This window comes from Schistocerca piceifrons, chromosome 9, assembly GCF_021461385.2.
Source record: "Schistocerca piceifrons isolate TAMUIC-IGC-003096 chromosome 9, iqSchPice1.1, whole genome shotgun sequence".
NCBI lineage: Eukaryota > Metazoa > Arthropoda > Insecta > Orthoptera > Acrididae > Schistocerca > Schistocerca piceifrons.
Genome location: NC_060146.1, coordinates 60,205,942 through 60,225,711, shown reverse-complemented (window position 1 = coordinate 60,225,711; position 19,770 = coordinate 60,205,942). Strand labels below are relative to the sequence as shown.

Below are 19,770 nucleotides of genomic sequence, written 5' to 3'. Positions count from 1 at the left end.
CGATTGCGAAAAAAGCCCCTAGTGTTAACCTAGGTTTCGGCGTAGATAACTACACCTTCTTCAGAACAATAAAACCCACAAGTGCCTAAGAAGACCTTTGTCAATGATTAAAAGAACACCATAGCTATACATTTATAAACGAAAAAGAAAAGGAAACACAAACAGTACATATGTACAAAGTCAAAACCAGCATATTCCTGCTAGAACCGGTGACGGTACTAAGGGCTCTACTTATGCGGAACACCTTGTGCAAACGGCTCATGCGCCGAGCCCCCAGTTAATATCGAGTTACTTCATGCCGAGGTTAAGGGCTTAAAACTGGATGTTTTGGAAGAAATGCAGATCTTTAAACATCTGCAACATGATAAAGACAATATCCTTTTTTGAAGGTTTCGCACCTTTACTTTGTTCTTCATACTTGTAAATCTGATGATCTGGGGATTTTCACATGCGCGCGCTGATTGGCGAGCGCGGTTGGTCAAGCTGTTCATCTTTTTTCTTTTTTTTTCCTCATTTTCCTTTTACGATGAAGGTCATTTTAGCCCGTTGAACACCTCACGTTTTATCCCTATATCTTTATTACCACGACGTCTTTAGATTACGTCCCCTCAGCCCCCCCCCCCCCCCCGCCCCAAAGCTAACTACTGGTTTTAGATATAGTTTAAGAGTTTCTCCTGTTGTCATAGGTAGCTTAATATATGTTTCTTTCCTAGCATAAGCAACCGTGTGCGGTTATTTTTAGGTTTCATCTCCTGTTTAGCTCGTCACTTATTCTATCAATTCTATTTTTTGATATACGTTGATCCACGGTTGGGAATATATGGGCTATTTAGCCACGACTCATGTATATACTTTCTCGTATTCGTATGTGCATGCGCATCCAACTAACTTCCCTTGTCTTGCGCATGTGCATAGGTAACGGGTCGGGCGCGTAAGTGAGCGACCGTTTGTAGCTGCAGTTTATGGCGGGTCATGGCCCATCGAACATAGGCCGGTGTGAGGTGGAGCTTACACCATTAAGTTAATTAGTGGTTTTGACTTTGTACATATGTAATGTTTGTGTTTTCCTTTTTTTTCGTTTATAAATGTATAGCTATGGTGTTCTTTTAATCATTGACAAAGGTCTTCTTAGGCACTTGTGGGTTTTATTGTTCTGAAGAAGGTGTAGTTATCTACGCCGAAGCCTAGGTTAAAACTAGATGCTTTTTTCGCAATCGAGGCGGGTTTCTAGTTTTTTTAATATATTAACCAACGATTGCTGACGCGCTGCGATGTAGAAAGTTCTTAAAAACTACAGAATATCATCTGATATTAAGTTCAACATCTTTCTTGGAGTAACCGACGTGGACCGATGTAGTCTAGTGGTTGAGGCAAAACGGCGTCACATCGTCATGGTGATACAGGGTCAGGTGATGTTGATGTTGTTCTTGTTGTTGTTCCAGGATGGATCCCTCAGGCAAAGTGGCGCTCATCACGGGAGCTGCCGGCGGGCTGGGAAGGGCCTTCTCAAGGGCGCTGCTCGCCGCAGGAGCCAAGGTCAGCACTGCGGCAGCGAGCCAGTCCTATTGAAATCCGCACACGTCTCATCAACCTGATCTGATTCTGATCATTCGATACACTCCCGAAGTCCCTTTCCCACAGGCAACTAGAGCTTGCACATGCGTCCAGCCTGCCAACACACACGCCAGACAACTGGTCTGAGGTAACAAAATGGTTCAAATGGCTCTGAACACTATGGAACTTAACTTCTGAGGTCATCAGTCCCCTAGAACTTAGAACTACTTAAACCTAACTAACCTAAGGACATCACACGCATCCATGCCCGAGGCAGGATTCGAACATGCGACCGTAGCGGTCGCGCGGTCCCAGACTGAAGCGCCTAGAACCGCTCGGTCACAGAGGCCGGCCTGAGGGAACACCCTACAAGCCAGGTGGCCTAACAGTCAGAAAAGTTACAGTTGCATGACCACTGTGCAATTAACACTAAAGTACGCAGCGGAGGATTCATCGAACCGCTTCCACACTATTTCTCTAGGGGCTGAAGCGTAAATATTCCACGATATCCTACACACATCAAAAAAATTTTTGCATCACCCCAGTTCCCAGAATTCCTGAAGGTAGACATTGGCTGTGCATATTGCATCACAGACACAGTCCCTTTCACTGCTCAGAGATGTCACTAACCCGTCCAAAGGTGTAAACAACCATTCATGAGCAGCGCTTATTGGACGGAGGGGTTCCCACAGTCGATCAGTTCAAATCATTCCACCAGGAAGGAGGTACACGGATCGTGTTGTCTGTAGTTCAGCCACGCCTAGACTGTCAATACCGCTGTTCGATCGCGTCGGCATTGTTACTTTGTCCCAGGAAGGGCTCTCAACGAAGGAAGTGTCCAGGCTTCTCGGAGTGAACCACAGTGATATTGTTCGGACATGGAGGAGATACGGAGAGACAGGAACTGTCGATAACATGGTTCAAATGGCTCTGAGCATTATGGGACTTAACTTCTGAGGTCATCAGTCCCCTAGAACTTAGAACTACTTAAACCTAACTGAGGACATCACACACATCCATGCCCGAGGCAGCATTCGAAAATGCGACCGTAGCGGTCGCGCAGTTCCAGACTGAACCGCCTAGAACCGCTGGGTCGACGACACGCCTTGCTCAGGCCGCCCAAGGGCCACTACTGCAGTGGATGGCCGCTACCTACGGGTTATGGGTGGGGGTGACTCTGACAGCAACACCACCATGCTGAATGCTTTTCGTGCAGCCGCAGGACTCAAACTGCACACAATAGGCTGCATGATGCGCAACCTCACACCAGACGTCTATGTAGAGGTCCATCTTTGCAACCACGACACCACACAACGCGGTACAGATGGGGGCAACAACATGCCGAATGGACAGCTTGGGATTAGAATCACGTTCTCTTCACCGATGATTGGCGCGTAACCCTTCAACCAGACAATCGTTGGAGACGTGTTTGGAGGCAACCCGGTCAGGCTGAACGTCTTAGACACAATGTCCAGCGAGTGCAGCAGGGTGGAGGTTTTGGGGTGGCATTACGCGGGGCCGACGTACGCCGCTGGTTGTCATGGAAGGCGCCGTAACGGCTGTACGATACGTGAATGCCATTCTCCGACCGATAGTGCAACCATATCGGCAGCATATTGGGGAGACATCATTCTTCATGGACGACAATTCGCGGCCCTATCGTGCACATATTGTGATTGATTTCCTTCAGGATACCGACATCGCTTGACTAGAGAGACCAGCATGTTTTCCAGACATAAACCCTATCGAACATGCCTGGGACAGATTGAAAAGGGCTGTTTATGGACGCCGTTACCCACCAACCACACTGAGGGATCTACGCGGAATCGCCGTTGAGGAGTGGGACAATCTGGACGAACAGTGCCTTGATGAACTTGTGGATAGTGTGCCACGACGAATACAGGCATACATTAATGCAAGAGGATGTGCTACTGGCTATTAGAGGTACCGGTGTGTACAGCAGTCTGGAGCACCACCTCTGAAGGTCTCGCTTTATGCAATGTGTGGTTTTCATTAGCATTAAAAAGGGCGGAAATGATGTTTACGTTGATCTCTACTCTAGTTTTCTGTACAGGTTCCGAAACTCTCGGAACCGTGGTGATGCAAAACTTTTTTTGATGTGTATATAAAAAATTACGCATTTTTTGAACTGAAATTGGCCGAGAAAAAAAAGCCTTGCCTTACTTATTGAACGCCTCTCGTGTTTTCCGCATCTCCTACTTAAGCACAGGACCGCTTTGAACCAGCTTGATAGATATATCATTTACTATCTGTAAATTCTGAAGGTGGCAGGGGTAAAATACAGGGAGAGAAAGGCTATTGACAATTTGTACAGAAACCAGATGGCAGCTATAAGAGTCGAGGGACATGAAAGGGAAGCAGTGGTTGGGAAGGGAGTGACGGTTGTAGCCTCTCCCCGATGCCATTCAATTTGTGTATTGAGCAAGCAGTAAAGGAAACAAAAGGAAAGTTCGAAGTAAGTATTAAAATCCATAGAGAAGAAATAAAAACTTTGAGGTTCGCCGATGACATTGTAATTCTGTCAGAGACAGCAAAGGACTTGGAAGAGCAGTTGAACGGAATGGATAGTGTCTTGAAAGGAGGATATAAGATGAACATCAACAAAGCAAAACGAGGATAATGGAATGTAGTCGAATTGAGTCGGGTGATGCTAAGGGAATTAGATTAGGAAATGAGACACTTTAAGTAGTAAAGGAGTTTTGTTATTTGGGGAGCAAAATAACTGATGATGGTCGAAGTAGAGAGGATATAAAATGTAGACTGGCAATGGCAAGGGAAGCGTTTCTGAAGAAGAAAAATTTACTAACATCGAGTATAGATTTAAATGTCAGGAAGTCGTTTCTGAAAGTATTTGTATGGCGTGTAGCCATGTGTGGAAGTGAAACGTGGACGATAAACAGTTTAGACAAAAAGAGAATAGAAGCTTTCGAAGTGTGGTGCTATAGAAGAATGCTGAAGATTAGACGGGTAGATCACATAACTAATCAGGAGGTATTGAATAGAATTGGAGAGAAGAGCAGTTTGTGGCACAACTTGACTAGAAGAAGGGATCGGTTAGTAGGACATGTTCTGAGACATCGAGGTATCACCAATTTAGTATTTGAAGGCAGCGTGGAGGGTAAAAATAGTAGAGGAAGACCAAGAGATGAATACACTAAGCAGATTCAGAAGGGTGTAGGCTGCAGTAGGTACTGGGAGATCAAGCAGCTTGCACAGGATAGAGTAGCATGGAGAGCTGCATCAAACCAGTCTCTGGACTGAAGACCAAAACAACAATCTGTACAGAAGCGCTATGGGAGAAACGAACCTTAAATCTTTCCACCGTCAAACATATTGGCGTCATGCACCTTCCCTCGTCAACGAGCTGCAATAGCACCAAACACCGATCGACAAAACAATAGAAAAATTATTTGTAAAAAAGCATCCTCAATAGAATGTGAGCGATTTATTTTATTCGCTGACTGCTTTAGATATCTTATAGGATCGGAGTCAGACCATTTTATCCTGTGAAGGTGAGTAATGCGCTTTCTTAGAAGTCAAAGCACTTGAATACAGTCATAAGAATAAACTAATATAAAACTGTGGCTGGCATATCTTTGATGACAGCAGGGGACTATGGCGCGCAGCAGTTCGCTCTGGATAGCTGTGAAGAACACTGCTTAGAGGGGGGGAGGGGGGGGGGGGTCGGTTCGAGTTACCAAACCGAGTTGAGAGGATTTCAAGTGAGCTCGAGTTGACTTACAACCCGTGTTGTGTACACGCCGTACGCGGCTCCTGCCACACTATCGATCACAGTTTCGTCCGAGGTTGGAGTTTATCGCCGTCGCGGCGACCGAATCCGACTTGATCCAAGTCGAGTCTATGCCTACAGAACGGGACTCGCTCACTGTGAACATAAAAAAATGCAGTAGATTATTGCGATTTATTTTGTTTCACAACATTAGCGTAAGGGTCACTCGGGAGTTAAGATTTTACGTAGGTGTCTGAGGGAAACGATGACGCCAGCCGCGGTGGCTGAACGGTTCTAGGCTCTCCAGTCCGGAACCGCGCTGCTGCTACGGCCGCGGGTTCGAATCCTGCCTCGGGTATGGATGTGTGTGATGTCCTTAGGTTTATGTAGTTCTAAGTTCTAGGGGACTGATGACCTCAGATGTTGAGTCCCATAGCGCTCAGAGCCATTTGAACCATTTTTTGAAACGATGACGAAGTGGTAACAGTGAACATTCATGCTCGAGCAGCGCTATCTGGCTACCGTAAGATCGCCTTATCGTCACCAAAATCCCTACAGCAAATTCTGGGTGTCTCGTGAGTAATTTTTAATTGCAGCCCACAACATAGCAACCATTCATGACGAAGCATTTAGCTACCTTACGATAGTCCGATCACCATCCAATTCGGTGCCTCATGAGCATATTTTCAGATTTTAGTCTGTAATTTTACTCTGTAATGTGGCGTCCATTAATTTTCATGACGAGGTGTTGACTGCATTACCATTACAGCAAATTCCGGGTGAATCACCATCTTCAAAATTTCATGTCGAACGACTCGAAGACTCCCGTTTCGCAGTCATAATCGTTGACAGGAATTTGGCTACCACGATCGCCCGATAGTTGTCAAAATCTATACAGCAAGTTTTGGAAGATTCGCAAGTCTATTTTTCAAATTTTAAAACAAAAGACCCAAAACTGCGGCATGTAGCAAATTACGCATTCATGCTCGTCAGCAGGCTTTTGGCTGTCGTATGATCGGCCAATGGCTAACAAAATTTAAAATTTGAATTTTGCATGTTTCACAAGTGTATTTTCAAAGTTTTAAAGAACCGACTCAATAGTGCCACCTGTAGTGGAGTATGCCGTCATAATCGTGAACAGCCATTTGCCTACCTTACGATCGTCCGATAATTGTCAAAGATCTGTACAGCATGTTTCGGATTTTTCACAAATCTATCTTCAAAATTTCAAGCCGAAAGACCAAAAATAGCGGCTTTTGTAACACACTCGTGACTGTATATATGATCACTCGTTAAGAAACCGCGAATCTCCGGTTGATTGACTGAACTGAATCGTAAGCCGCACAATGGAGAATGAGGGAACGGTGTTGAATGTTGTCTCAGTTTTTTCGTCCAAGTCGTTTTGAACTCGGTTGACGAAAACTTTCAAATCGGTTAACCCGGTTTGATGTAAACCCGAGGTGGCCCCATCAATAACACTGTTGAGTGGAGCTTAGTCGCTCGTGTATATATAGAGAAAGCTCCGTACACCGCCTCCGGCATAGCATCTCTTATAGTAGTAGTAGTAGTAGTAGTAGTAGTAGCTAGTAGTAGCAGTAGTAGTAGTTTTAGTAGTTTATTCATCCAGAGACAATTTACACTGCATCCGTATAGTCAGAAAATATGCAGTAGAAAAATACGTGTATAAGGATGTACAGTACCCTATACAACGTCACATTGAAATTGTACACACAGCTTCGATTAATGGCATAAAATATATTATTCATGGAAGACTTAGTTGAGATTTAAATAAAAACACAAATAGTTGTAACGCTTCTGTTCAGAATATTAATTCAGATCCTAGGAAACATTTGACAGAAAATGCTATTGACACTGAGTATGGCATATGGTATCAAGATAGAACATTACCTGCTACTAGGTTGTTGAAAGTGTTTGTTTACACTATGATAGCGGTTGGTCATTAAAAAAATGGTGCAAATGGCTCTGATCACTCTGGGACTTAACTTCTGAGGTCATCAGCACCTAGAACTTAGAACTACTTAAACCTAACTAACCTAAGGACATCACACACACCCATGCCCGAGGCAGGATTCGAACCTGCGACCATTGCGGTCGCGCGGTTCTAGACTATAGCACCTAGAATCGCTCGGCTACCCCAGCCGGCGGTTGATCAGTAAAAACTTGAATATTGCTTCCTTAAATGCAGACGATTTTTTTAAAATCTCTTTTATATGAGCTGGAAGTTTGTTGTATAATTTTGTACTTTGAATTTTTCTTTCTCTCTGTGCAATAGCCTTGTTCACTCTTTTTACATGGATATCATTGCACATATTTGTATAATGTGAATGCAGGTCTGAGTTGGTTTTGAAATTTTCAATGCACATTTTTAGATTAACTAGACTTTTTTTGTATGTAGTCATGGTAAATATAGAACACTTAGCTATTGAAATAGCTGCTTGGAGGGTATTAGCCTGTTGGTACTTATTGCTAATAGACATTGGTTGTAAGAGATGCCTACATTACACGGAATAGATTTATAAAAAAATATATTGCTATCAGAAGTATGGTCATAGAATACATAAGATTCTCTAAATGTCATGTAAATGACATGAGCTACAAAAAGTTCAAAACCAGAGAATAAATCAGTCTCCAGTGAAATTGGCTCATTTAAACGTAAGGTATCTACTGCAGGGACTTAGGCCAGTATTACACTATCAAATTTCTTTGTCAAATATCTTTGTGAAAGATATTTGATGGTGTAATATGGAACTTTGGGAAATGCCGTCCAATATTTGATCAAATCTAGGGCCTTGCTGTAGATCTGATCAAAGAAGTCGCTTGTCTTCTGTTCACTGCAATGTGACATGTTACCACATGGAGCGCTAGCATCGCTGCATTCTATCGTCTGTAGTGTTTTTATAAACATTGCCGGTAAATACAATTGGTGTGTGCCGACAACTACAAAATTAATAGAGATGTATGAAGCTGATGAAGTGCTTTACAACATGAGGCACACTGATTACAAAAATAGATTATGAAGATTGGAGACCTGACCTAACCTAATCTAACCTACCCTAACCCTCTCCTGTAGCAAGGAATCGAAGTGTTACAGTGAGCCTGTCTTCTGCAGATGTAGCAGTTCTTCAGAGAATATTGTCCTTTGTTATATGAGGATACACTTCATTGAACACATACAGAAATGTATGCTCATCCATTCTTAAGTAATTGATGTACGACTTGATGTCCTCCACTATAAGCTCACATAACAAGTTTTGTTGAATGCTTTTTATCGTGTCGTCGTAAAACCCACGGCTTCACCCAGGGATGTTTCCCTTTTTTTTTCCCCGCTTCTCTTCTGCATGTGCACACAGTGCAATTGTGGTACATGCAACTGCTGCAGATAATAACAAGTTGTTGTTGTCAGCCATCTTGAACTTTGACGAAAAATATTATGACAGTCTATATATATTTGACGGAATATTTGATCACATCTTTGATCAAATCTTTGACAAAGAAATTTGATAGTGTAATACCGGCCTTAGGGCAGACGTAAGGGTAAGAAGTAGAGCAAGTGCAAGCTAACAGCATTCTCTATAACCAGTCCTGTATAATTAAATATGCCTGAGCGAAGTAGCGCTGTGGTTAGCACACTGCACTCGCGTTCGAGAGGACGACGGTTGAAACATGCGTCCGGCCATACTGATTTAGATTTTTCGTGATTTCCTTAAATCGCTTCCGGAAAATGCCAGGATGGTTCCCTTGATAGGGTATGACCAACTTACGTCCCCATCTTTCCCTAATCCGATGGGACCGATGACCTCACAGTCTGGTCCCCTCTGCAAAATAAACCAACCAACCAACCATAACTAAATACGCCACACGAGAGTTTATCTGTTAACACATGCGAAAGGGTACCAAACGTCATGAAAATTCATGTTCAGTTGTAAAAAGGAGTACCTTGCCAGATATCTTTTCCATAGTCTTGTCGTAATATCTCGGTTTCGCGTGAATCTTGCTTCATGAAACTTTCACGCAGACTTCATCAAACATGTAGACTGTTATTTAAATGTAACACTGCCGCATCGTTTTGAACATTGGTAGTTTATAGTCTGTTATAAAGTGTACGCGTAACATACATCTTTACAGATTTACGAAGGGTGTTTGAAAAGTCCATGCAAAAATAAAAACTACTTACGTGTTTCGGGCAAACCTTTTTTATTTTTCGACATAGTCTCCTTGTGACTTATACACTTCGTCCAACGATGTCCTAATTTGTTGATCCCATCTGAATAATAGGAATTGTCCAAGTCTGCAAAATAGCTATTAGTTGCTGCAATCACCTCCTCGTTTGAATAAAATGTTTGTCCAATCAGCCATTTCTTCAAATTGGGGAACAAACAGTAGTCCGAGGGAACCAAGTCTGGATAATAGGGGGGATTTGAAACGCTTTGGAATCCTATTTCCATTAATTTTACCACCACAACCGCTGAGGCGTGTGCTGGTGTACTGTCATGATGAAAAGGGGCGTCTTTGCAGTCCAATCGCCGGCGTTTTTCTTGCAGCTCGATTTTCAAACGGTCCAATAACGATGAATAATATTCAGCTGTAATAGTTTTACCCTTTTGCAGATATTCGATGAGGATTATCCCTTGCGAATCCCGAAAGACAGGCGCCATAACCCATTGTTTAGATTGTTGTTTGGTCTCAGGAGTATAGTAATGTATCCATGTTTCATCCACAGTGACAAAACGACGCTTAAAGTCCTGCGGATACTTCCTGAACAGCTGCAAACCATCCTCGCAACACTTCACATGATTCCATTTTTGGTCAAGCATGAGCAATCGCAGAACCCATCTTGTGGATAGCATTCTCATGTCCAAATGTTTATACAAAATATTATCTACCCATTCATTTGAGGTGGCCAGAGCACTATCAATCTCAAGCACCTGAACTCTTCTGTCATCCATCACCATGTCATGGATTTTATCAATGATTTCTGGGGTTGTAACCTCCACAGGGCGTCCAGAAAGTTCAGCATCACTTGTGCCCACATGGCCACTCCAAAATTTTGAAACCACTTATAAACTGTTCGAACGGAAGGTGCAGTCACCATAATGTTTATCATTCTTCTCTCTAGTCTCCTGAGACGTTTTGCCTTTCGTAAAGTAATGTTTAATCACCACACGAAATTCTTTTTCATTCATTTTTTGACAATCACTCGACTTCCTTGATTTTCACGAATGCCAAACACAAAGAAATAGACCAGAATGGCTGAAACTTGGTCAGATGTTGTAACAGATGCAAGTGGTAGGGGTTGAAATGCAAAATACCGCCTCGAAATATTCCACAGTGGTTTCTGCAGAAAGTTCTGTTCACGGATTGCATGCACAGCTGATTTTTGTGGCACAAAGCTCTGTCTCTTGCCCGCCACGATCACCTATGAGACACATGTTCGTTCTGTTGTTTTCCCTTTGCACTGTCACTCAGTATCACGAAACTGGCGAAACCAACCCAGAATGCTTTGGTGACCAAGTCAACATTTTCTGTGATTGCTTACGATGAATGCACACTGAACACTCGTAACCAACAAACACTTCGCGTATTCTAACACACAAAATCTCGCCTCATGCAGTGCTGCCATCTTGTGGATTGCCATCACAAGCCTGCCATCTAGCGTGCTCACGAGTCACAATGCAGGCTTTTTAAGTTGGACAATGTATCTATTTTTGATGTACCACCCATCTTTGTATATCGTACACATGTAAGTAAACAATTCTCTGAAACCAGGTTAATCATTAAAGATATCTCTGTACGATGCTGCCTGCATGGTGTGAAAATGAAACGTTAATCAGTGAATGGAAATAAAAAATATTTACATGGCCTCCAGACAATAATCAGATTAAGCCACATTCATATGACTGAATGAATATTCTCCTAACGTTGGCGTCTGGATGTAACAAATTATTATCAGCATTCATGTCTCCCTCTGCAGTCGATCCAAGCTGACACCATCTACTTTCGACTGGTTTCAGGTGGTGCTGTCAGATGTTGATGAGGCGGCTGGCAAAAAGGCAGTGGACGAGCTGGAAAAAGAGTTTGGGAAGGGGAACGCCATCTTTGTCAAAGCCGATGTCACCAACTCTGCTTCCCTGGAAGGTGAGAAGTGCTCTTGCTGCCAATGAAGTCACAAATGGAAGGTCGTTTTCCAGCGCCATTATCGTCATCAGTCATCTGACGTCCAGCTCTGGATAAAGGAGTCCTCTAGACATCTCCGTTCATAGTTGCCTTTAGCTATACAGTTTCAAGATCTGATGTGTGTTTTTTCATCTGTCAACTTTATACAATGTGGCTGTTACAACTGCGGCACCGTGAAGGCAGCTTGCAACAAATGTCAGAATTGTATGATTGGATATGCAAATCATTAGCATTTAGCGTAACTGTATGAAGTAGGTAGTATTGAAGCCATCTACATTCTGTATGTGTGGAAAGATTATGCAGTGGGTTTCCCATTCAGAAATTGTTATTTGTATGAAGGAAGATCGTGTTTTACTGTGGGTAAGAAGGGGAAACATCTTCCAGAACATGTTGGAATCGGACAGCATCAGGACCATGGCATATCGCAAGTGTGTTTTAGGATTCTCTGGTGCTGTTACTCGCTTTCATCTGGATCCAACATCCATAGATCCGTGATACTGTTGTTTGCATTACTCGGAAACGTTGGACAGCCGTACAATATGGGATTCATAGGATCAATGGGGCCATAGTAGATGCCATTAAAACTGTTTGCCGGATGATGACTTAAACTTGGAACCTTTGCCTTTTATGGATAAGTCTTGTACCAACAGAGTTATCCAACCATAACTCATGGCCCGCCATCGCAGCTTTACTTCTGCAAAGGTTCCAGGTTTTTCTTGCAGTCCGGCACACAGTTTTAATTGGTTGAAATGGCTCTGAGCACTATGGGACTTACCTTCTGAGGTCATCAGTCACCTAGAACTTAGAACTACTTAAACCTAACAAACCTAAGGACATCACACACATCCATGCCCGAGGCAGGATTCGAACCTGCGACCATAGCGGTCGCGCAGCTCCAGACTGTAGCGCCTAGAACTGCTCGGCCACACCGGCCGGCACAGTTTTAATTACTAGGAAATTTCAAATTAGTGCACACTCTACTGTAAAATGAAGATTCATTCTAGACACGTTATTTTCCTTGCACAGTATCAGAATTCTTCCATGAATAATGACAGACTAATATGTTACGTCTGTGATATTTAATATTCTCTAAATTGGTACCACCTAACATACGTACAAACAAATCTCTTATATACAAAATGAAAAATGATTTGCTTCCCATCATTTCTATGTAAATCACGTAAATGATCACTGGAACATGTAACTAAGTGACTGACTGTTCTTTGCAGAGGTGTTTAAGGCAGCCAAGTCGACATTCAAGCGCCTTGACATTGTCGTCAGCAATGCAGGGATCATGCGAGACTCCTTGTGGGAAAAGCAAATCGACATCAACATCGTGAGTACTGTGGCTGCTGCCGTAAAATTACTGTATGCGATGATTAATTTAAACACATGGCGCCGTGTGACTTCATTCCAAACACAACCAAATAATTCGTTGAGTACAATGCATCTTTAGCATCTGACATTTCATTGCATTAGTAGTATCTATACATCAGCTTAGAAACTGAGGTGCCATCTGTAACACCGTTTGCTCAGAAAACTTCACATCAGATTACGTTAACTTAGCTACTGCACTATTTTCGTGACATTTTTAAAGTACTGACCGATATAATTAATGTTCAACAATATGAGTTTTGAAAGCTATTGTTTTGGCTTATTTGGGTAAAATGTGACTCACAGTCAGCATTCTAACCTTTCAAAACCACCTTCGAATTAGCTGGTAAAACTTATTCCTTATGTCTTTATTCATTTATTTATTTCGTGTTCCATAGAGCCATATGGGAACACATCCCTGGATATAGAACGAGTCAAGATTTTTACAGATTATTGCTTTGTGCACAGTTACATTGATCCTATCATTAGATTAAAGAAACTGTGAAGTTTAGCATATAGCCTTACATATTAGTTAAGATACAGGACATCTGAAAGAATATACAGTCATACATAAATTTGGGTATTGCTCTAAAGTTATACAGGCATACATAAATTTGGGCATTGTATTAAGTTACACTGTACTTGCAGGGTATGATTAATCAGTTGTAGAGGTCACACAGTAAGGTTTAAGCACGAACAAGAGATTCTATGCATTTGTGCTAAGAAATTCATAAATACTGCAACAAGATTCATCTAAAAGGAACTGCTTCAGATTTTCTTTAAACTTTGACATGTTTCCCACCACTTCTTTAATGTGCGGTGGGAGGGCATTAAAAATTTTGGTGCCCCAGCATAAAACCCCCTTCTGGACGATGCTTTTCGTTTTTAGCTCATAATGGATATCCAGTTTCCTTCAGGTGGTATAACTGTAGTTTGAGCTATTGATTTTGAATAAGTTGCTATTTTTTGAAACAAAGCACATCAGGGAATAATATATTGGGCAGGTGTTGTAAGGATTTGTAGAGCTCTAAACAGATCCCTGCATGAGTGCCTAGGATGTATTCCACACATAATTCTTATTGCTCGCTTCTGTGCATGTAACACTTTTTTGCTATTGGTTGATTTACCAAAAATATTATACCATAGGCCATAAGTTGGTGAAAATAGCCAAAATAAGCAATTTTTATTGTGCTCATTTCCCTAGTGTCTGATATTATTCTTAAGGCAAACATTGCTGAGCTTAGCCTTTTGCACAGATCTTGAATATGGTGGTGCCACTTCATTTTGCTATCTGTATGCAGACCCAAGAATTTGGAGGACTCAACCTTCAAAATCTTGTGCTCACTCATTTTTAGATTCATTTCATTAGTAACATTTGTGTTAGAAGAGAATTGAATGTAATTTGTCTTTTTTATGTTGACTGTAAGGCCATTGGTTTCAAACCAGTTTGTCAAATCTGCAAAAGCTTTATTTTCAGCCTCATTTGACACATTCCCTGAGAGATTATTAACTGATAAAGTGGTGTCATCAGCAAACATGAGTATTTTCCCATATTCTGTACATAGTGATAAGTCATCTGAACCAAGATGTTCCTCATCTCCCCATTTTGACACTTTTGCAGCCATGGCAGTTCCATTCCTTAGAGTTTGAATTTGAGAAGGTCCCTGCTCCTGGAGAAGACGTCTTTTTGACTCTGAACTTCCTGGCATTTCCTCTCTCTTCTAGACAGATGGTGAAATAAAGCTGTAACTAATTTTGTAGCAGAGTTGGGGGAGAGGTGGTGGGGAGATTATCCTTGTGGGAATTGGGCATGTGTGTGCCAATGGCCTTGTTGCATTGGATACAACATTTCCCATCAGATCACCAAGTTAACCTCACATGTGGATGGCACTTGAGTGCATAACCATCCTGGTATGTTATGTGCTATTGGCAGTTCTACATTTGCCTTTACAGCAAAGTGGAGAAGCAGGGTGGTGTAATGTTCCCGGTCACCAGTCTTTGGATTAAATTCCAAACCTTTCCTCAGTGTGTATTGAGGTGAAGGCATGTGATGATGTTTACGGTCAGCCGTCCATTGGATGGAGAAATTAAACTCTGTTGTCTCATTGGTGCTATTTGAGAGGAGCAGGCTATCTGACTGTGTTTCACCTTTTCCCTTTCTTTAACTCAAAGGAACACAAATCTGAGAGTAGACCGTACAAGCACATATTGAAGTCAGGCACACAACACAGCCACAGGCACACTTCATAAGAGGTTGGAGGAAGACAATGTCAAACTATCTCCATTAGAGCCTTTCAACGAACTGTGATATAGGATTCCTGCTTATGCTCCCCTACACTCATTCCTGGAGTATGGGACCACTTTGATATAATTCAATAAAATCTTGCTATAGCCTACAATTTGTGATGTGCTAAGCTAATGAGATTAAAAGAACTTTTATTTGGTACTTTCGCTATTCATTTCACATAAAGTAGTTTGTATTTTATGGTAGTACCTAATTACAGAGAAAATAATCTTATTACAAATGAAATTTTAGTCTGTCACATTTCTGTTATGCACCTACTATGACTGGTACAGCCATCCTACAAGTTGTGTGTGTCATCCCCTGTTCTCATCATATTGTAATAGTTATGTTGACAAATGCTTCAAGTTATTTGCAGTTGGTAGTATGGTACTGTAACTATTACGATAAAATATAGTTTCCTGCAAAAAACAATTTTTTTGAGGAAAATTAAATTCTGTAGTTGACTATCGAGTCTCCTGCGAAAATGCTCAAGACTGTCACATGACCTAGCTATGACGAAATGAGTCAGTAAGCTATCTGTCAGATGCTACAGATCTTAAGCTTTCATATAAATTTCTTGGAATTCATTGTTAATGAATAAAGTTAGCCTCTCTGAAAATGGTTTATCCCAACTTCAAGAGATGAAGAATCTGTGTGTGGCAGCAACACTAAGCCAAAAGTAATTACGGAGCTTGGTTTGTATGAAATGAGGTATGGGAATAATTAGCTTTCCACAAAACTGAAATTGGTTCAAACCACTGAGACTCAGTAAAATTTTTTCTTAGTGACTCTACCCACTGAAGTGTCAAGAATGTGATTAGGTGCCAAAGGGAATTTGAGGCAAGGTGAATGCTGACTTAATTCATATAAGCTGTCCACTGAAAAATGCAGCTGAATGAAAACAGAGCTTCTCGTCCAGGTCCTGAAGGCAGAAGGGATGTCAACAGACAGCCGTGTCATCCTCTGCCTTGTGCTGTCATGCGGTATGGAGGGGTACGTGCTCAGTATATTAGTGTTCCAGCCTTTTGTAAACTTCCCACACTGTGCAGCCGCTGCTTCTCATTCCTGTAACACCCCAACTGGCAACATAAGACTGAGTGTACCTATTGTATTGTATTGTATTTTTATTGATCCAGGCAATCATAGTATTGCACAGCTGTACATATGATATTGGACAGCTCAAGAGAGCTGTTTACAAGTAATTTTTACAAATTTATTTTTACATTATTTTGTAGCAAGGAAATTATCTATCTTAAACAAAACAGTTAATACAAATCATAGAACTGTACGGTTGTACATATGATATTGGACAGGTCAAGAGAACATATTTGCTAGTAATTTTCAATAAATTGATTTTACATTATTTTGTAATGGGGAAGTTAGCTATCTTTAACATCACAGTAAATACAAATGTTGTATAGTAAAATACAAACAGCCAATACAAATGTAATAGTAAAATAATCCAGTATATTTCATAGACATGCACACTATATAATAATCCAGTATATTTCTTAGACATGCACAGTATATAATTTTCAGACCTAATTGAACATTTATCATAAATTGTTTACAGTTTTAACCCCTTTCAAAAAAATGATCGGCTGCATAGAAGCAATGGTCCAAGTTTATTTTTTAACTTACGTGTGAAGGCTCTTGGGTTCTTTGTTGCTTTGATTTCATTTGGTAAATTAATATACATTTGTATTACAACATTTAAAACACTTTTTTGGTAGCAGGTAGTTCTGGACTGAATCATATGTAGGTCAGATTGCTGCCTTGATGCATAGTTATGAATATCTCCATTGAATTTTAATGTGTAGTCATTGTTTAACAGGTATGGCTTGACAAATGGGAGATGATATTATAAATTTAAGCAGAGCGCAGTGTCATAATGCCATTTGTTTTGAAATGGAAACCTCGTGTCAGTTCCCCCACCAAGGAGAGAACCTCAACAGTAATGACAGCCATTTACACTGACCACTCAGCTATTTTGGTGGATCCAGCTGAGTGAGCCCATAAAATCTACATTTATGTGCTTTACAACTACATTGCAGTACTGAAGCTGACATTTTTTCTATAAAATTTCTATGGAGCAGGCCTCTTTGTTGCTTTGATTTCATTTGGTAAATTAATATACATTTGTATTACAACATTTAAAACACTTTTTTGGTAGCAGGTAGTTCTGGACTGAATCATATGTAGGTCAGATTGCTGCCTTGATGCATAGTTATGAATATCTCCATTGAATTTTAATGTGTAGTCATTGTTTAACAGGTATGGCTTGACAAATGGGAGATGATATCATAAATTTAAGCAGAGCGCAGTGTCATAATGCCATTTGTTTTGAAATGGAAACCTCGTGTCAGTTCCCCCACCAAGGAGAGAACCTCAACAGTAATGACAGCCATTTACACTAACCACTCAGCTATTTTGGTGGATCCAGCTGAGTGAGCCCATAAAATCTACATTTATGTGCTTTACAACTACATTGCAGTACTGAAGCTGACATTTTTTCTATAAAATTACTATGGAAGAGGCCTCTTTGTGGCATGAGCCCTAGCCTTGTGGCTCAGAAAGTCTGCTTTGTCAATGATAACCCTAAAGGATAAGTTTTAGTACATCTGTACTATACCTCAAATTAAGCTCGAAGTAATTTTCGCCTATTTAGGTGCAGGAAAAAGTGACTCTCTTCCTAATGCTGTCATGGTCTGGCTGCAGTCTCAGGAAGCAGATTCATTATTATGCTTATATGAATTGCTTGCTTAGTTATGGCATGATTTACTGTGGAAATACAGGTACAGAAAAACAAACTTTCTAATTTCAAAAAGGGGCTATTGGTATAATGAAACGAGTTCCCCATTGAAAGCCATACAGGAAATATATAAAAAATTTAAAATAATCACACTTGTGCATTAAAGTATATATTTTCAGCATTGAGCAATCATGTTCATTACTACAAAACAAGAAACAGAGATGATTTCCACAGATATGCTATCACAAACCCATCCTTTGTAACTATTGAAAGTCATACATTGTTCTTGTACACTTCCTTTGGTGAAGTAACACTAAGTGTGTGCAAACATTTTAAGTGAGAAGTAAGTTAGAAATAACGCTTAAAAAACAAAAATCTGTGCTCATCTGGTTCTTGTAGATCTTTGTCAGTACTTGTATTATGGATCGATGTATTATTTATTGTCAACTGACAGGTATGATTGGGTCAGTTATTGACAAATAAGAACTCTGTTGTACAATGAATTTTTGTTGTTGTTGTTGTGGTCTTCAGTCCTGAGACTGGTTTGATGCAGCTCTCCATGCTACTCTAACCTGTGCAAGCTTCTTCATCTCCCAGTACTTACTGCAACCTACATCCTTCTGAATCCGCTTAGTGTATTCATCTCTTGGTCTCCCTCTACGATTTTTACCCTCCACCCTGCCCTCCAGTACTAAATTGGTGATCCCTTGATGCCTCAGAACATGTCCTACCAACCAATCCCTTCTTCTAGTCAGGTTGTACCACAAACTCCTCTTCTCCCCAATTCTGTTCAATACTTCCTCATTAGTTATGTGATCTACCCATCTAATTTTCAGCATTCTTCTGTAGCCACATTTCGAAAGCTTCTATTCTCTTCTTGCCTAAGCTATTTATCGTCCATGTTTCTCTTCCATAAATGGCTACACTCCATACAAATTCTTTCAGAAATGACTTCCTGACACTTAAATCAATACTCGATGTTAACAAATTTCTCTTCTTCAGAAACGCTTTCCTTGCCATTGCCAGTCTACATTTTATATCCTCTCTACTTCGACCATCATCAGTTATTTTGCTCCCCAAATAGCAAAACTCCTTTAGTACTTTAAGCCTCTCATATCCTAATCTAATTCCCTCAGCATCACTCGACTTAATTCAACTACATTCCATTATCCTCCTTTTTGTTTTTCATGTCATATTTCAGTATAATTTCACAATTTGATTCAATTCTTCAACATTACAATCTCATGACAGACACTTCACAATATTCCTCTGTAACTCACTGCGACACTAGTATTACTTCCGTAATAACATTTTACAACTAACTGCTGCAGCTGTGCTACTACAGACTGATACACAATGATTAACTACAAAGATACAATATCTCACAGCCCAGAAGTATTTGAACTCATCAAACTTTACATTCAAAGACTCTAATACAGTTTACTATTTCTTATTAAAGATTTCCAGAATGAATCATATAAATATGAGTAATGATAGTAGTTTCAGATTAGAGGTACTGTTTCAAATTAATTTGCTAATAAATCTTGTGTTAATAGTGTCTAGTAGTTGTGTGTGTGTGTGTGTGTGTGTGTGTGTGTGTGTGTGTGTGTGTGTGTGTGTAAAACAGAGAGAGATAAGGAGGGAGAGAGGGGGGAGGAGAGAAAGAGAAAGAGAGAGAGAGAGAGAGAGAGAGAGAGAGAGAGAGAGAGAGTGAGGTGCCCTGACCAATTCCATTGCAACACACATTAGAAAGCCATTCATGAAAAAAGTCTATATCATCAAACCAAAGTACTTTTTACTGCATTGCCCGGTATAATAAAGAAACTTATGAAATTCCATAAATTCAAAATATAAATAAAA

General features: G+C 40.8%; 1 protein-coding gene across 1 annotated transcript in view; it reads left to right on the top strand.

Annotated features, from left to right (window-relative positions):
- Positions 1-19,770, top strand: part of LOC124717126 (15-hydroxyprostaglandin dehydrogenase [NAD(+)]-like) — an 85,292-nt gene that overhangs the window by 49,035 nt on the left and 16,487 nt on the right. The window contains exons 2-4 of the mRNA XM_047243862.1: positions 1,443-1,536; positions 11,338-11,461; positions 12,730-12,836. Coding sequence (XP_047099818.1) covers positions 1,444-1,536; positions 11,338-11,461; positions 12,730-12,836 — 324 coding nt within the window. The 5' untranslated portion in view covers position 1,443. The remainder of the gene's footprint in view (positions 1-1,442; positions 1,537-11,337; positions 11,462-12,729; positions 12,837-19,770) is intronic.